Source organism: Sarcophilus harrisii, chromosome 2 (genome assembly GCF_902635505.1).
Source record: "Sarcophilus harrisii chromosome 2, mSarHar1.11, whole genome shotgun sequence".
Lineage (NCBI taxonomy): Eukaryota > Metazoa > Chordata > Mammalia > Dasyuromorphia > Dasyuridae > Sarcophilus > Sarcophilus harrisii.
The window spans coordinates 260754399-260770091 of NC_045427.1; the positions used below are offsets into that span (position 1 = coordinate 260754399).

General features: G+C 33.2%; 1 protein-coding gene and 1 long non-coding RNA gene across 4 annotated transcripts in view; one reads left to right on the plus strand and one right to left on the minus strand.

Annotated features, from left to right (window-relative positions):
• Nucleotides 1–15693, plus strand: part of EIF2AK4 (eukaryotic translation initiation factor 2 alpha kinase 4) — a 98256-nt gene that overhangs the window by 74823 nt on the left and 7740 nt on the right. For all 3 annotated transcript variants that reach the window (XM_031952076.1, XM_031952075.1, XM_031952077.1), the window contains 10 exons: nt 647–815; nt 3584–3700; nt 5554–5619; nt 7898–8062; nt 8663–8797; nt 8895–9002; nt 9543–9671; nt 12406–12492; nt 14199–14311; nt 15054–15112. In XM_031952076.1, the coding sequence (XP_031807936.1) occupies nt 647–815; nt 3584–3700; nt 5554–5619; nt 7898–8062; nt 8663–8797; nt 8895–9002; nt 9543–9671; nt 12406–12492; nt 14199–14311; nt 15054–15112 (1148 nt within the window). The remainder of the gene's footprint in view (nt 1–646; nt 816–3583; nt 3701–5553; nt 5620–7897; nt 8063–8662; nt 8798–8894; nt 9003–9542; nt 9672–12405; nt 12493–14198; nt 14312–15053; nt 15113–15693) is intronic.
• LOC116421547 lies at nt 178–5839 on the minus strand. Its single transcript, XR_004231951.1, has 3 exons — nt 5733–5839; nt 4755–4880; nt 178–259 (listed from the first exon to the last, which is right to left on the minus strand). It is a non-coding gene; the product is annotated as an uncharacterized LOC116421547 (long non-coding RNA).

Sequence of the window (15693 nt, forward strand, 5' to 3'; positions counted from 1 at the left end):
AAAAAATACCTGTTACATTTCCTTTGATATTCTTATATATCCTTTGTTTCCTCACAATAAAACAGAAAATCCTTAACAGTTAGCTCTGTTTGATCCCTTTCTAACTTAACTACACTTAAGTATGAAACCCTTTGAAGGAATATTTTTACCTTATCATCAGTTTTCCTATCACCTAAATCTTTACCTGTTTTTGTATTCTTCTATTTGGATGAAAGTCCTATTTCCTGTCTGTCTCATGATAACAGTTTAGTTGAATGTCCTAAAAAATAAAATTTTCATTTACTTGTTTCCAGATTTATCTGCTCTCCAAAACAAAATGGTCATTCTTAAAGAAACCCAAGCCATTTCTAAGTTGAAAGAGTTTAAAGGTAGTCCCATACTTTATGAGAAATTCAAAGGATTTTTCAAGAGTGATTTTTGACTACACAATATTTTCATCTTTTAAGTATTGCAGCTCACTTTCTGACTGTAGAATTTCAGAACTTCATTAAGATGTGACTCCACTGTATTGGTCATAGGGCCACACAAGCCTAGCTAGTACTTTACTAGTTGAATTTGGTTACTCATTTCCTGTGAATTTCTACACTATTTTCATGAGCATTAGAGTACAATAAATAATCTTAAAACTCTGGGTTTCTTTCTCTAGATACTGTATAGAACGTGTATTCAGACCACGCAAGTTAGATCGATGTCATCCCAAAGAACTTCTGGAATGTGCTTTTGATATTGTCACTTCTACTAGCAACAGCTTTCTGCCTATTGCTGAAATAATCTACACCATATATGAGATCATCCAAGAGTTTCCAGTGCTTCAGGTTCCTTTCCACATTTTAATATGCACTGATCTCCCATCCTACAGATTTTTTTCTTGTAAATGTATTATCATTGAATCAAATATATAGTTCCTTAAGTTTATAGTAAATGCTCATTATTTTGGTAAACAACATTCTACTAAAGTGATTTAATGATTTTTTTTTTATTTTAACTTGAAGCTCTTTTAACCTTGGCCAAAAATATTATTGGGGGGAAGAGAGAGAATGGAGAGAAAGCAGAAGGATTCCTAACCTGTAGTTTTTCTAAAGGGCAAAATATAGACTCAGAACTCTGCCTTGTACAGATATAATCTATAATCCATTTCCTTAAGGCACTTGGCTCTAATATAAAGTTGATGGAGTATTACAGTGAAAACTTTGTTACAAGGCATAATTTGATGAATATAAGAGAACTGCAGAGTATTAAACAATCAGGTAAAGGAACAATTAAATGCTAAATTAATTGTCAAATAGGGAGTCTTCACAAAGGAATGTGGAAGCAATGTGATATAGTAAAAAGAGCACTGAGCTTCACAGCAGAAAGATTTATATTTGCATCTCTCATCTTCAGCAGTTCCTAGTTCTGTGACCCAGAACAAGTCACAACCTGTCTAAGCCTTAATTTCCTCATCTGTAAAATGGTGATGGCAATACCAGTAATAACTATATTACATGGTTGTTGTAAGGATGTATTACAAAACCTTACAGTAGAGAGACAGTCTTAGTATAGTACTGTAGTATCAAACTCAAACCCAGTGGGCAGCATATTAACTTAGACAATGGATGAGAAAAAGTTGGAAAGGTGGATCCAAATTGTAGAGGGCCTTGCATGCCATAGCTACATTATTTATTAACCAGTGGGAAGCTATGGAGGGTTGAAAATAAAAGTGACATAATAGAGTAAGAATAGTATATTATGAAGTTCATTTGGGAAACCATGTGAAAGATAGATTAGAAAAGAAAGAGATCAATTATGAAACTATTACTCCAATTCAGATTGAAGGTGATAAGGGATAGATTGATGCAAGGGCCATTTTGTATGTAGGATCAATAGGACTTGAATTGAAAGTAAAAGAGATGGAAGACTCAAAGATCTTGGGAGAATCATGATGATTTGGGATGTGGTGAATTTAAAGAGGAATCACTTTGGAAAAACATCTGAAAAAGGAGGATTAGAGATCTTTAAAGAGGTTAGAAGATAAAGGTCTAAATTATCTGCATAGAGGTGATAAAGCCATGGGAGGACAGAGGCTGAGAAGCAAGGAGGGCCAGAGCCAAATGTAGAGTCTTACAAAGATGGCCATGGTTAAGATTCAAGAGAAGGAGAAAAGTGAAGGAGTCATCAGAGGAAAGAAAGGAGTATGAGGATGTTCAATGTTATGGGAGATAAGGAAGGAGATGGTCAACATTGTCAGATACTTTAGAGGTCAAAGAATGATGACAACTGAGAGAAAAGTTCTGGATTGGGCCATCAGGAGGTCCTTAGCTACTTTTGAGAAAGCAGTTTAGATGGGGAGAGATTGTAGTAGATGATAGAATTGAATGTATGCAGAAGTGGAAGCAATTTACTTTTTTAGAAGTTTATAGAATTGAATGCATTCTTTTACATATGACATTTTTTATTGTGTTACTGTTCAAAAACTTTTCATCGTTCCTCACTTTCTACCGTGTGAAATCTAAACTCCTCATCCTGACTTCCCAAGCTTTTTCTAGCATGGCATCATTCTTCTGGCCTGGGGTTATTTCCCTATACTCTCTAACTTTTGTCCTCCATTCTAGTTACATCAATGTCCTATTGGCATTCAAATACACAGCCTCGATACACAGCCTCCATTACCATTCACTCATTTTGTTGTTCTTAAAATATCCTCCACTTCTCTCCTTTCTGTATCAAACCTGTTTTTCAAATCTAATTGTTTTATAGCTGCTTTGAAGCCTGTTATTCCAAACTTCATTGAGATCTCCTCCCCCAAATTCCTCTTATTATAGCTTATACTTTATATTTAAACATTTAATGCAAGAAAGCTAATATATAATGCCCGTGTTTATTGTTACTTCATTATTAATTTTGTTTCCAGCTAGATTGTATGTTCCTTAAAGGTAGGGACCATGTCTTCTATTTTTTTCTTTACTTCCTACAACACCTAATATAATGCGGAGTATACAGACTTTTAACTTCCTGATTGTTATTAGGTTGTGCACATGGTCTTGACATATTTAAAGAATAATTTTGACAGAACTAAGTTGCATGAAGTCTTACAGCTAGATATAATTTAGCATAGTGACTTTTAAGAAAAACTATTTTTCCATCCTTTAAAAATCATTTACATTCATGTCTTTGAAACTGTCTGAGACAAAAGTAGGATAAATATGAATATAGCCAATAATTTCCAATTTTTACCCCATGATATTCCATTGAACTAAAATCACACTTTAAAACATAAGAGGCTCATCATGTGTAAAATGCCCTGTTGACACTGCAAACAATCTAGCCTAAAACCCTCCAATCGACAGACCAACTAGAAATTATTAAAAGTTTAGATGACAACCTTCTTCCCTTTTCTGCCCTCTAGTTTCTAAGTAATTTGGTTCTGAACCAAATTAGAATCCTAATCCTTTATAGATTTGAAGCCTTCAGCAAATTTAAGTATTCCTACTAAAAAAGCTAAGTGACCAAAGGAGATCACAAAAAATGTGAATTTTGAAAATAGAGTGAAGCATCTTTTTTTCTATACCTAAATGCAAATAAATATTTTTTCCCTTCATATTAGGAAAGAAATTACAACATTTATTTGAACCACACTGCCATACTAAAAGCAATACTCTTATATTGTGGGATTCCAGAAGATAAACTCAATCAAGTTTATATAATTCTTTATGATGCTGTGGTAAGTGAACAGTGATTTTTCATTTATATATAAGTATTTCTTGCCAGTGTTCATGAAGAAAAATAATGTGACTTTTTTTATTGGTACAAATTTAAAACTATTATATCCACCTGTAGTATTTATAGTGATGAGGAAAATCCTTTCCCTAGATTATCTCCAAATGCACATAATTAATAGAATCTAAGATTATATACTAGTCCATGGCCATTGTAGATATTTACACATGTATTGATCAACATAAGTGGTTACAGTAGCAGAAAAAATACTGTAGTTGCTGTAGTATTCTCACCTAGATCGTTATCAGATTGGTAAGTAAAACTGGTCCACAAATTGCTTTGAATGGTTGGTAAGCATCATATTGGCTCAAGGAACTAATGTGGTCAATGGAACATTCAGAATAAAAACATGAAATTCATTATCTGAAATATAGAAATAGCCTAGAAATGCAGTGTATTAAATCAGGTAAAATATGAGATCTGGAATTAAATCTCTCTTGAAGAGTCTGCTTATAAGTCATATTTACTGAGTACCTATCTCCCCATGGTTCTCAGGTGGCACTGAGCATTTTAGCAGAAGTGAATGGCAAAAGAAAGTAGTTGGCCACAAGACTTACAGGGGAAATTTTATTAATTTGAAAATGGTGAGATAAAGAAGTCTTTAAATGTAAAAGACTGGAATAATGTTATTTAAACATAAACAAACAGCTTTACCATTTTGTTTCTGCATGCAAAGAATCTTATAAATTGTTTGATTTCTTGTTAACACATAGAGAGAGAGGTGGGGAAAGAAATAAAAATAATACAAGCTATTTCTGATTATTTTACTCTCTCCTGCCAATGATAATAAAAGTCATTTTTGGATTTGTGACACTTACTTTGACCCAACTGCCTGACTTTCTGTTGGGCTTGTTTCCTGTTGGACCTTTTTGAAATTAATTATGTCAAATTAGAAAGTCTTTACTGTGATTTCTGCTATTCTGTGTTAACCTTCTTTGGTCTTTAGAAATGCAAGAGCACTGAAAACAGTCTGTGAGCTGACCTAGCTCCTCACTTACCCACAGAGGAAATGCTGCTGCACAGGCATGAAGGGATCAGCTCTATGGAAATAGGCAAAGCTCACAGGAAATAGGCAGAGATGACTTTGGTGACTTGTCAGTAGTTACAGTCAGCCACAGCTGAAGCTGCCAGAATAAATGATCAAGTTCAGCCAGAACTGGCTAAGGGGCCCCATGTTGCTCTTATGCCCTTTCCTCCCATTGCTGCTATTATATCCATTGCCCAGATCCATTGCCATAGTGTTCCTGGCTTCATCCTCCTAGACAATTCATCTAAAGTGTCTGAACCTTAGCTTCCTCATTCTTAAATTGAAGCTAATAACATGCACAGTAGCTATCCTATAAGACTGTCGATCGGATGAGATCACATATAAAACACTATGAAAGTCAGCTTTTATAATCATTGTATAATTATAATGTACACCATTTAGCACCTCTTAGTCCTCCATTTTTATTACAAATGAAAGTAGACCTCATTTAAGAATTACATGCTTCCTTTGTAATATGTCCATCCTTTTTTGGAGATCTTAATCAGTAGTCGAATTTAAACAGCCATTTTTTTATCAAGTATATTAATCTATTTTAATTTGTGTGCCTCAGGGTTTTCAGATTTTAAATAACTTTAGCAAACATTGTATATAAAATTATGTACTTAGATTAATATTTTTACATATGGAATCAGCCCAGTTCTTTCAGGATTAGGAACAATTTTGTGGCCATAAAAAAAGGAAACTTGGAAATTGTTTTATTGAGAGGAAACTGAAATATGTTCATTCTAATATTATTTTCTTTTGCATAGACTGAAAAACTGACTAGGAGAGAAGTAGAAGCTAAATTTTGCAATCTTTCTTTGTCTTCTAACAGCGTAAGTACTTCCTAACAGTATATAGCACATTATTAAAGCTTACTCTATAATCTATCATGCCATAAAATGTCACTATATTCTTTTTCTAGCAAGGTAAGAGCACTTTATACTACCTTTCAAACACAGATTTTTTTCCCCATGAGTGTTAATGGGTACCATGGCAACTCACTGTATTAAGGGAGGGGGTGGAACTAACACTGTGATCCAAAGAATGTCTCTCCATGGTTCTTTTTAATGTACTGTAATCACCATGTTCTTTCCTGGTCACTAGTCACTTTCTTTTACAGCTCCTTTTTGTTAGAAAATGCTTTTGTACAGCCCCCCGGCTATGTCAAGATAGAGCACTAGCCATAGTCTCCTGAAATAAACTATATGGTACTAGAGTAATCGGCAGAACTAAGAAAATTCACTTGGATTTTCCTAAGTTCTTTTCAATTCCTTTTCAGAACTAAACAAGAGCTCTTGCTTTTCTAGCACATTGTTTCTCTAAAATCTTAATTTTGACTATCTTTCACTTAAATTTGACAAGATAGGGAATAATTCTTGAGCTGGAACAGGGCATTGTCTATAATTGTCTCACCATTTCAACAGATTGAACTGTGATGTAATGATGCATCCTTTTATCATTCACTGAACAGCAGAGCACAAAGCGAAGAGTCCTGTTGTTATTCTGACTTCATAAAAATGACTCTTTCTGAGGCTTAGCACCCTCCCAATCCTTGTTCTCACAGGTATGAGAATTGGATGATTGTGTGGTGAACATCCAAGTACAAAATGCTTCAAAACCCATTGGATACAACCTAAGACAAAAATTCAATATAAGTATCATCACATTCAATTTCTCAATTCCTGTTAACATTCAGTTAAGCTGTTTGGCTAATCTTTCCAAAAAGTTTTGGAAAATACATATAGCCCTCTATTCCATAACTTCCATATTCCATATATTCTATGGCTTTATTCCATAAAACAAAATTTTAAACAGTATGTTTAAGCACAAAAATTAGAGCTTAAAAGAAATTCTCCTGGACAGTTGCAAAGACAGATTAGCAATAGGAATTCACCACAAAAACTATTCCAGTTCTGAATGTGCACATTCATCTATGGGCAGAAACCAGTCCATTTACAAATAAGTAGAAAGCCTATTCAAATGCAAAGTTAAAATATGGAGTCAGAAACTCTGTAGTTCTCTTAGAGCTGGATGAGATTTTAGAAATGGCTTATTTAGCTCTTCATTTTACAAAGGAAGAAACTCAGATTATTTGGTAAAGGTTACCCAGCTAGCCAGTTTTAGGATTAAAAGTAGGGTTTCTGAATCCTAGGCCAATGTTATGTTTAAGATAGTGAATAAAGTTGTGAGATTTTTTTTTTAATGTGTTGAATTTAAAATGTTTAAATTAGTAAAAGATTTTTCTTATTAATTTTATTTTCAATACAAATACTTGAATAAATATTGAAACTGAATTTGGACTTCTAAAAACCTTTTTTTTACACAATAAAAATATTAGCATTATGTAATAAGCATTAGTTTTTTAAAGTCTCAAATCAGGCTTTATTCTCTGCTCTAATAAATGGCATTTTCAAGTTTAAATATAAACCAGTTTTTTATTAAAATGTCAAAATGATTACACAGATAATTTGTGCAGAATATTGAACTAAACCAATTATAATTCCATTTTCTTATCATGATCTTTTGATCAATTCAGATAAGAAGAAATCAATAATCTTTATGTGAAGGTAAAGTATGTTGTACTATCTTTTTTGCTTCGTCAGCTCCTCCTCCTTTTCTTGCCAAAGGGCTCAGATCCTGTAAAAGGAAAATCAGTGTCTGGGAATGATTAAAAGTTTGTATGAAGCTTTTAACATAGAGGATCAGTCTTACAATTACTCAGAATTTCTCACTTTCTTAGTCATTGGCCTAAACCAATTGAGTTTGGAGAACAGAATGGAGGGAAGTTGGGAAAGGGATTAGGAAAAGACATTTCCGTTATGGAAAAGTTTTAATGCTCTTTTGTTGGTTTGAATTGACTATATAGACCAGATGAGAAAGGCACCTGTGATTTGATACTCTCTGTAGTTCTTTGTAACTCTCAGTAAAGGAACATCCTGAATAGATACTATGTCTAAGATTATGTCTGTAACTTTTCACAAAGTTCCTTCCCACCTAAGGTGTAAAAATAGAGCCTAAATGTCTCAATTGTGCATACAAGATTCTGCGTTTAATGGCTTTTCCAATACAGTTAGTTGATTGAAAGCTCAATTGAAGCTATTTGCTTTTCAGCTGTGTCGACTCTACAAATTTATTGAGCAGAAGGGAGATTTACAAGACTTAACTACAACAATAAACTCAATTATAAAACAGAAAACAGGTGTTGCCCAGCTGGTGAAACATGGCATGAAAGATCTGGAGGAGGTTGTTGGACTTCTGAAGAAGCTTGGCATAAAGGTTTGGAGACTGTTTGACCCATCTGATTTATAATAATAGTAATAGCCCCAAAACATTGGCTTTGTTTGATTTACTTCTGGCAAGTCATTCCTTTCCCTAAAATTCTAATAACCATATTTTTGTTTTCTGATCTTCAGCATTACCTTTGGTTTAAAGTAAGATTTTATATAAGGGAGCTGGGAGGCATTAAAGATGAAGCACTGGAGAAATAAAAATTCAGAATCTGGGTTCAAATTTTTCCTTAGACAGTTAGCTAGGCCCCCTTGAGCTAGCCACTTAATTTCTCTAAAAATGGGGAGAAAAATTAAAACTGTTGTCTCCTAAAGTCGTTGTGAGACTCCAATAGTATGATGTATATAAAAGTGCTTTGCAAACTTTAAAGCACTACATCATAGTCAATTATTAATTCCAATACAGAATGAGGCCAGTTGGAAGACTTCAGCATTATTGTTCTGCCATACTTTTTATGGTGATCTAGCATAATTGGGCCAAACAGGCATAAAGCCAAAAGCTGCTGCCTGTCACAGGTACATAACATTGAGGGGGACTCTACATTCTGGGGCCCTCTGCCTGATATATCTGTGATTTATTGCTTTGCAGGTCTCAGTCAATTTGGGCCTTGTTTATAAAGTCCAGCAACATAATGGGGTAATCTTCCAGTTTGTTGCATTCATCAAACGAAGGCAAAAAATTGTGCCTGAAATCCTTGCAGCTGGTGGCAGATATGATCATTTGGTAAGTTTTCATCCTTTAAACATTACTTTTTCTCACTCAGTTCAGTATCTGTTAAATAGTTGATTGTATCTCATCAATAGGTGTACTGTTTTCCTAGATACCCCAGTTTAGAGGACCTCAAGCCCTGGGACCAGTTCCTTCAGCTATTGGAGTCAGCATAGCTATAGATAAAATATCTGCAGCTGTTATCAACATGGAAGAACCAGTAAGTTTGGGCTTTTGCCTTTACCTTCTTAAAGGGTTGTCTTCATTTCAAAAAGCAATATTTTTCCTGTTTTGCAGTAATTCAGAAGGAGCTTCATAAATAAAGCAATAACAGCCTATAGACTTAGGTTATGACTTTAATACCAGACCTCACAATAGCTATAGCTATTGACATTCTTCTAGCATAACCTCTTCTAATTTAATAGCACTGGTGCACAAATGCAAATGTGAACTACAAAGCTTTAAATTTTCTTTTGCTTGAATCACAAGAAACTAGACTTCCCAAAGGGAAAGAATATCCCTTTGACATTAGAGTAGAATTTAGTTTCCAACCAACTTGAACAGATTAAAATTTGAGTGTGTCATTTTGAAAGAATTCTGCAAATTGTCTTGCATTTTTTTGTGTGGTTTCAAATGTGATCACAAGTTAAGGAATTAATATTCAATCAATGTGACCTACTGCCCTACAGCTTAGCTCCCATATATACAGCCTAGGAGCACAAATTCCTCCCAGCTTAAAAACCTGTTTCTTCTAATCTAGGTTACAATAAGCTCATGTGATTTACTGGTTGTAAGTGTTGGTCAGTTGTCCATGTCACGGGCCATCAATATCATCCAGAAACTCTGGACAGCAGGAATTGCAGCAGAAATCATGTACGATTGGTCCCAGGTAAATTTGAAAGGACATTTTATATTGAAGGTTTAGAAAAATAATTTCTTTAATGATAAATCTTATTGTTCCCTTATGGAGCTGTCAGATGGTATTTCTCTTTAATTATGTCTATTTCCTAAAAACTTTATCTTTAAAAATCTTGAGGCTTTTGACCTTTGGTTTCTTATGTCATATAAATATTGACAATTCTACTTTTACCTTCTAAAAGGGAGACCAGATAATTGATTAGCCCTCTTCAGTACTACTTACAGATTGCCAAAGTGGCTGCTAATCCCAGTTTATTTTTGTTTTTATGGATACCTTTTGTTTCTACATCACATTCATTTCTGAATATTCTTCTATCCTTCCCTCCCATTCAACACATCTTTTTATAACAAAGACTTAAAAATAAAAAGTTCAGCAACACCAGTCAATACATTAACTATGTATAATACCATATGTCATATTTAATACCCCTTTTTCCCAATCTCTTCAAAAAAAAGAGAAATATAAATTTTCTAATTAGTCTCTAGAGTCTACACTGTCACAATTTGTTGTTCAGTTATTTTTTTAATTATGTCTGATTCTTTGTGACATCATTTGGGATTTTCTTGGAAAAGAATGAAAGTGGTTTGCCATTCCTCTTATACCTCATTTTAAGACGAGGAAACTGAGACAAACAGAGTTAAGTGACATGCTCAGGATCACACAGATAATGAGTATCTGAAGCTATATTTAAACTCAGAAAGATGAGTCTTCCTGTCTCCAAGTCTTCCACTCTATTGTATCATGGCACTACTGAGCTGCCCCATCATAATTCCATAGCATTTAGTTTCATTTTATTGTTTTTGCATTTATATTGTTATAATCCTTATATAGTTTTTTTTTTGGTTCTTGTTTCGTTGAATATACTACATTTACTTTTTTTTTTCTTTTTTCTATAACAAAAAGTGCTATGGTTATTTTGGCATATCTGAGACATTTCTCTCTTTGAGATCCATGACTAACGGTGTATCTTTGAGTTTGGGCTATGGAAAATTTAGTTTCTTTTTAGTACACTTTCAAATTACTCTCCAGAAAAATTGGACCATTTCACAGCTCCATTATCATTGCATTGGTGTTTCCTACAGCCACTCCAATTTCATTTTTGTTAATCTTTGTCGGGTTGCTAGGGGTAAAGTAAAAATTTGAACTTATTTTGATTTGCATTTCTTTTATTAGTGAATTGGAACGATATTTCTAACAATTGTTAATAGTTGGAAGTTCTTTTAAGAAGTATTCATATTCTTTGACCACTTATCTGTTGAGGAATGGTTTTTGGTCTTTTATATTTATGTTTATATATTAGATATCAAATTGCTGTCAAACATATGATGTAGAGGTTTGTTTTTCCTCAGTCAGGTTATTCATGCTTTTCGGTTCCATTGAAATTATTTCTTCTAGTCCCATTCAGTTAAAAATTCTTTCTATAACCATAATTATGAGTGATAATTTCATCAATTCTCTATTTTTAAGATGTAGCTTTTTATTTTTAACTTGAATATCCATTTGGAATGTACTGTATATATGTCTTAAGATGCTAGTTTAAACCTGTTTTGAGGGGGCAGGAGAGTGGAGGAAGGCACAAAACGTTTTCAGTTTTTTTTTGTTTTTGTTTTGTTTTTTTACAAATTATTCTTTAGCTTCTAATACTGTCTTATTTTATTGTCCTCTTTTGTCTTTACTTTTCTCAAGTGTTTTTTCACTGCATATGGAAAAAATGTAATTTGAGTAACTTCTATTAATATTGAGAGATTTTAGAAACCTCACCATTAATCTCTTGATATTTCCTATTTATACCCACTTAAAACATAAATAAAAATAAAGGCTACCCAGTGTCTAAAAACAGAGATACTCTTAGACTCAGTAATACTACTACTTGGTACACATTCCCCCAAGAGGTTAAAGACAGGGAAAAATACCTTTATGTACAAAAATGTTTGTAGCTGTAACTTTTATTAAGAAAACTGGAGACGATTGGTTGCCTATCAATTGGAGAATGAGTCTACAAATTGTTATATGAACATAATAGAATGAAAGGGATGGATTCAGAGAAACTGTAGCCAATGCAGAGTAAAGCTGGAGAACTGTTTTTACAAAATTACTGTACATAAAGGAAATCAACTTTCAAGTTCTTAAGAACTAACCAGTCTTATATCTGGTCCCGATTTCAGAAGACTGATATAAAAGCATTTTTCCCATTTCTTGGCTGAAAGGTGGATACCATACCACTATATATACATCAGGTATATATTTTCAAAAATGACCCATATGTGGATTTGTTTTGCCTGCCTATATCTATTTGTTAGCAGGCAGGGCTTTTATTTTGTGAAGGGAAGAGGTGATGGAAAGTTGGAGATAGAAATGCAGGGAAAAAAAAAAGGGAAAAAGAGTCAATGAAACATTTTAAATATGAGTAAAGTAGTTCAAAGTGTTCCCAGACAAGTAGGTCAGTGTTCATACTAACTTTAAATTTAATATAACTTTTTTAAAAAAAGTTATTAATAATATTTGCAAAGTTTTAATTTGAAAGTAAAGAAGGCAAAAGAGTTGTCTTCCTGATCAATGAATCTCTCCTTGAATATTTTATGTTCTGAGAAGCAACAAGTTTAGTAATTCATTTCAGAATAAAAAAAATAGCATATCTGGTATTTCCTGCCTAATTGGTTGAAGACTTAAGGTGTTTTATACTCCCTTTTTCTGTCTGTTTCAGTCTCAAGAAGAACTGCAAGAGTATTGCAGACATCATGAAATCACTTACGTGGCTCTTGTCTCTGACAAGGAAGGAAACCATGTAAAGGTAAAGATTCTACGGAATTATGCGGAGTTATGATGAGTTTTTTTTTTTTAAGCTTTTTATTTACAAAACATATGCACGGATCATTTTTCAACATTGACCCTTGCAAAACCTTGTGTTCCAAATTTTTCCCTCCTTCCCCCAACCTCCTCCCCTACATGGCAGGTAATCCAATACATGTTAAATATGTTAAAATATATGTTAAATCCAATATATCTATACATATTTATACATATATTTCTTGCTGCACAAGAAAAATCATGATCAGATTTCTTAACCTATATATGTTCTGACAGGACAGATATTTTACTCGATACAGTTTAGGATCCATTGCTTTACCTGTTTCTTTGAAATAGTATGCTTTCAAGAGAAAATTCATCAAAAAAGTATTGATCTAGTTCTGAATTCTTATATACCTTTTCCTGAATGATCACTTTTTTGGCCATTCCTTTTATCATTCTTTTCCAAAAAAAAAATCCAGTAAGTTCTACTGACCTAGTTGGCTACACTAATATTTTTGATGGCTATTTATGAAAAATTGGATTTACTTAAAAATGCCTGAACATCTATTGTGCTTCATAACCTATTACTTTATTTCTGACTTTTTAAAACCTACGAAATAAACTAATTCAAAATCAGATTTTGATCTAACATAAAAAGTCTATGGAATATAAAACATGACATTGCTTTTTGTTCAATTAATAATCATTAAGGGTCTACTATATGCTAGACATTCTGCTAGGCAATGGGGAGCAAAAGACAAAAATTAAAACAATTCTTGCCCTCAAAGAGCTTAAATTCTATCAGGGAGCTACATATATAAATAGGTATATACAGAGCAAATCAGTGGTAGTTCAGAAGTAATTTGTAGCTGGAAGAGATCAGGAAAAGCTTCATGTATAAAATGTTACCTGGACAGTATTTTGAAAGGAAATAAGGGATTTTAAGAGGCAGAGGTAGAGAGGACAGTTCAGGCAAGGGAGATAGCCAGTGCAAAGACTAGCACACATGACTTCCCCTACTTTCTCTGGTTTGAGTCTTCTGGAAACTCTGACAAGTTTTTAAAGCAAATCCTGGAACTGTATTTGGATCATTTGGATACTATGGGTCATTTCCTTTTATCACAGAAACTTAAAACACTAGACTGTCAAGATTCAGATTTCAGATGCTTCACTATGCCTACATAGAATCACAGTGTAGCTACATTTACATATCATATAGACTTAATATTTCTTGAAAATTTGCTTTTCCAGTGGGGAATTACATTACATCTTATCTTATCTTACATCACATCTAAACCATTTGTTATACTATGATGGAACAATAACATCTTTGTATTTAAAAGAAGCCATGTTGTTTATCAATAGTAATCTTTTCTACTTTTCTGATATATAGGACAAAGTACAAAATTCTGTTAAGTTTCTTCAATGACAGAACTGCTTAGTAGAACATGAAAGGGAAGGAAGGAAAGGAATAAGCATTTATTAAGCACATACTTCATGCTAGAACTATGCTAAGTGCTTTAAAGATATTCCTAGTTATTTGTGTCCTTAACTCTGTTGAGACATAGAGTAAAGCATATCATTTTATATTGTCTGTAAGATAAAATCATTATGGTGTTGGCTGTTAGTATTTCTACAACTCATTGATTCTACTTTTTAACTTCAGAAATCTGCAGTTTATCTAGTTGTTTCATTTCTTTTTATAAGGTCAAATCCTTTGAGAAGGAAAGGCAGACAGAGAAACGAGTGCTGGAATCTGACCTCGTGGATCACATGGCACAGAAACTGAGGACCAAAGTCTGTGATGAAAAGAATATCAGGTAATATAACAAAAAGAAGCCAGTAAATGCAAATGCTTCCATAAGTATAACATTCAGGACACCATTGTTGTGCAATTTTTTTGAAGTAGTGCTTAATCAAAATAGCTTTTAATAGATGTATTCTTTTCCCTTTGGAAAGTTCTGAAAATAATTTGATGAGACAGTTTCCATTATTTTGGGATATTCCTTCCTCTTGATCTTTAGTCATATATATCAGCACCCTAAAGTCTGCTTTGTCATTCTTAAGGTATCCTTAAGACTAAGAGCCTATCAATATTTTTCTGTAATCTGATATGTTTGTGAACTGTTTTATTAAGTTCAATTCAATGGGAAGACCTCTGAAATTTTAATATACATGAGACTTTAAGTTTTTTTCACTCCATTCTGCCATAATAGCTTCTTCTATTTATTCCTTCCTTTTCTTATCTGTTTTTTCCTTACATTTCTGCCTTATATTGAGTACCAAATTTTTATAGTGACAAGTGTAATGTTACTAAAGTAACTTTATAACAGACAATTAAAAGCCAAGGATGCCAAGACAGGCTTTTCAAATCTAGTTAAACAAATGGATGTGACATCCTGTGTCATTTTTTTATTCACTCTTGAGCAAAAATTGATGCAAGTTTATACCTTAATGATCAAGGGGAAGTATTTCAGTAGAACAATTGACTGTAACTTACATTGATATAGGTTGCTTTTGCCTTCTTGTCTACTTTTCTAATTATTGTTGTTTGCTTTTTAGAGAAGCTTCCGATAATCTTGCAGGGCAAAATCTGAAGGGGTCGTTTTCTAATGCTTCAGGTATAACTACTAATTACAAACTGAACAAAATAATTGTAATGTCTGACTTGATACTATATGTTTGCTTTGCAGTGCTTATATTATGATTTTGGCTAACTCCCTAGTAATACAAAATAAAAATTATAATGAGTTTACTTGTCTAGTTTTACTGTCTTTTGAAACTTTTAGCTTAGAAAGAGTAATCATGCCATATGCCTGTGTGCCGATCCTAACTGCTCTGCCGACTGACTTCCTTACTTTAGGCAGAGTTTTAAATCATGTCTCAATTTGACCCACAGAGCACATGTAGACAGTTCTCTGATAATCCTCCTCACCTCATTGATAAATAAAAATGTATAATTTCTTGAAGGTAGTATATTCAAAAGAGAATATTTGAGGTAAATACCATTAGCTTTCCCCATTTGGGTCAAAAGAAAGTTATTTGGGTTTCTAGGCTTTTTTACAGAAATATATACCAATTAGGTTAAATTTTTTCACCATTGATTTTGTGCCAGAATCAGTAAAAATAATCTGCCTAGCTGAAAGCTGAGAGGTTATCAGGTTTTAGAAGTTTTCATGTCAATATTGCCTTGTAAGTTTGT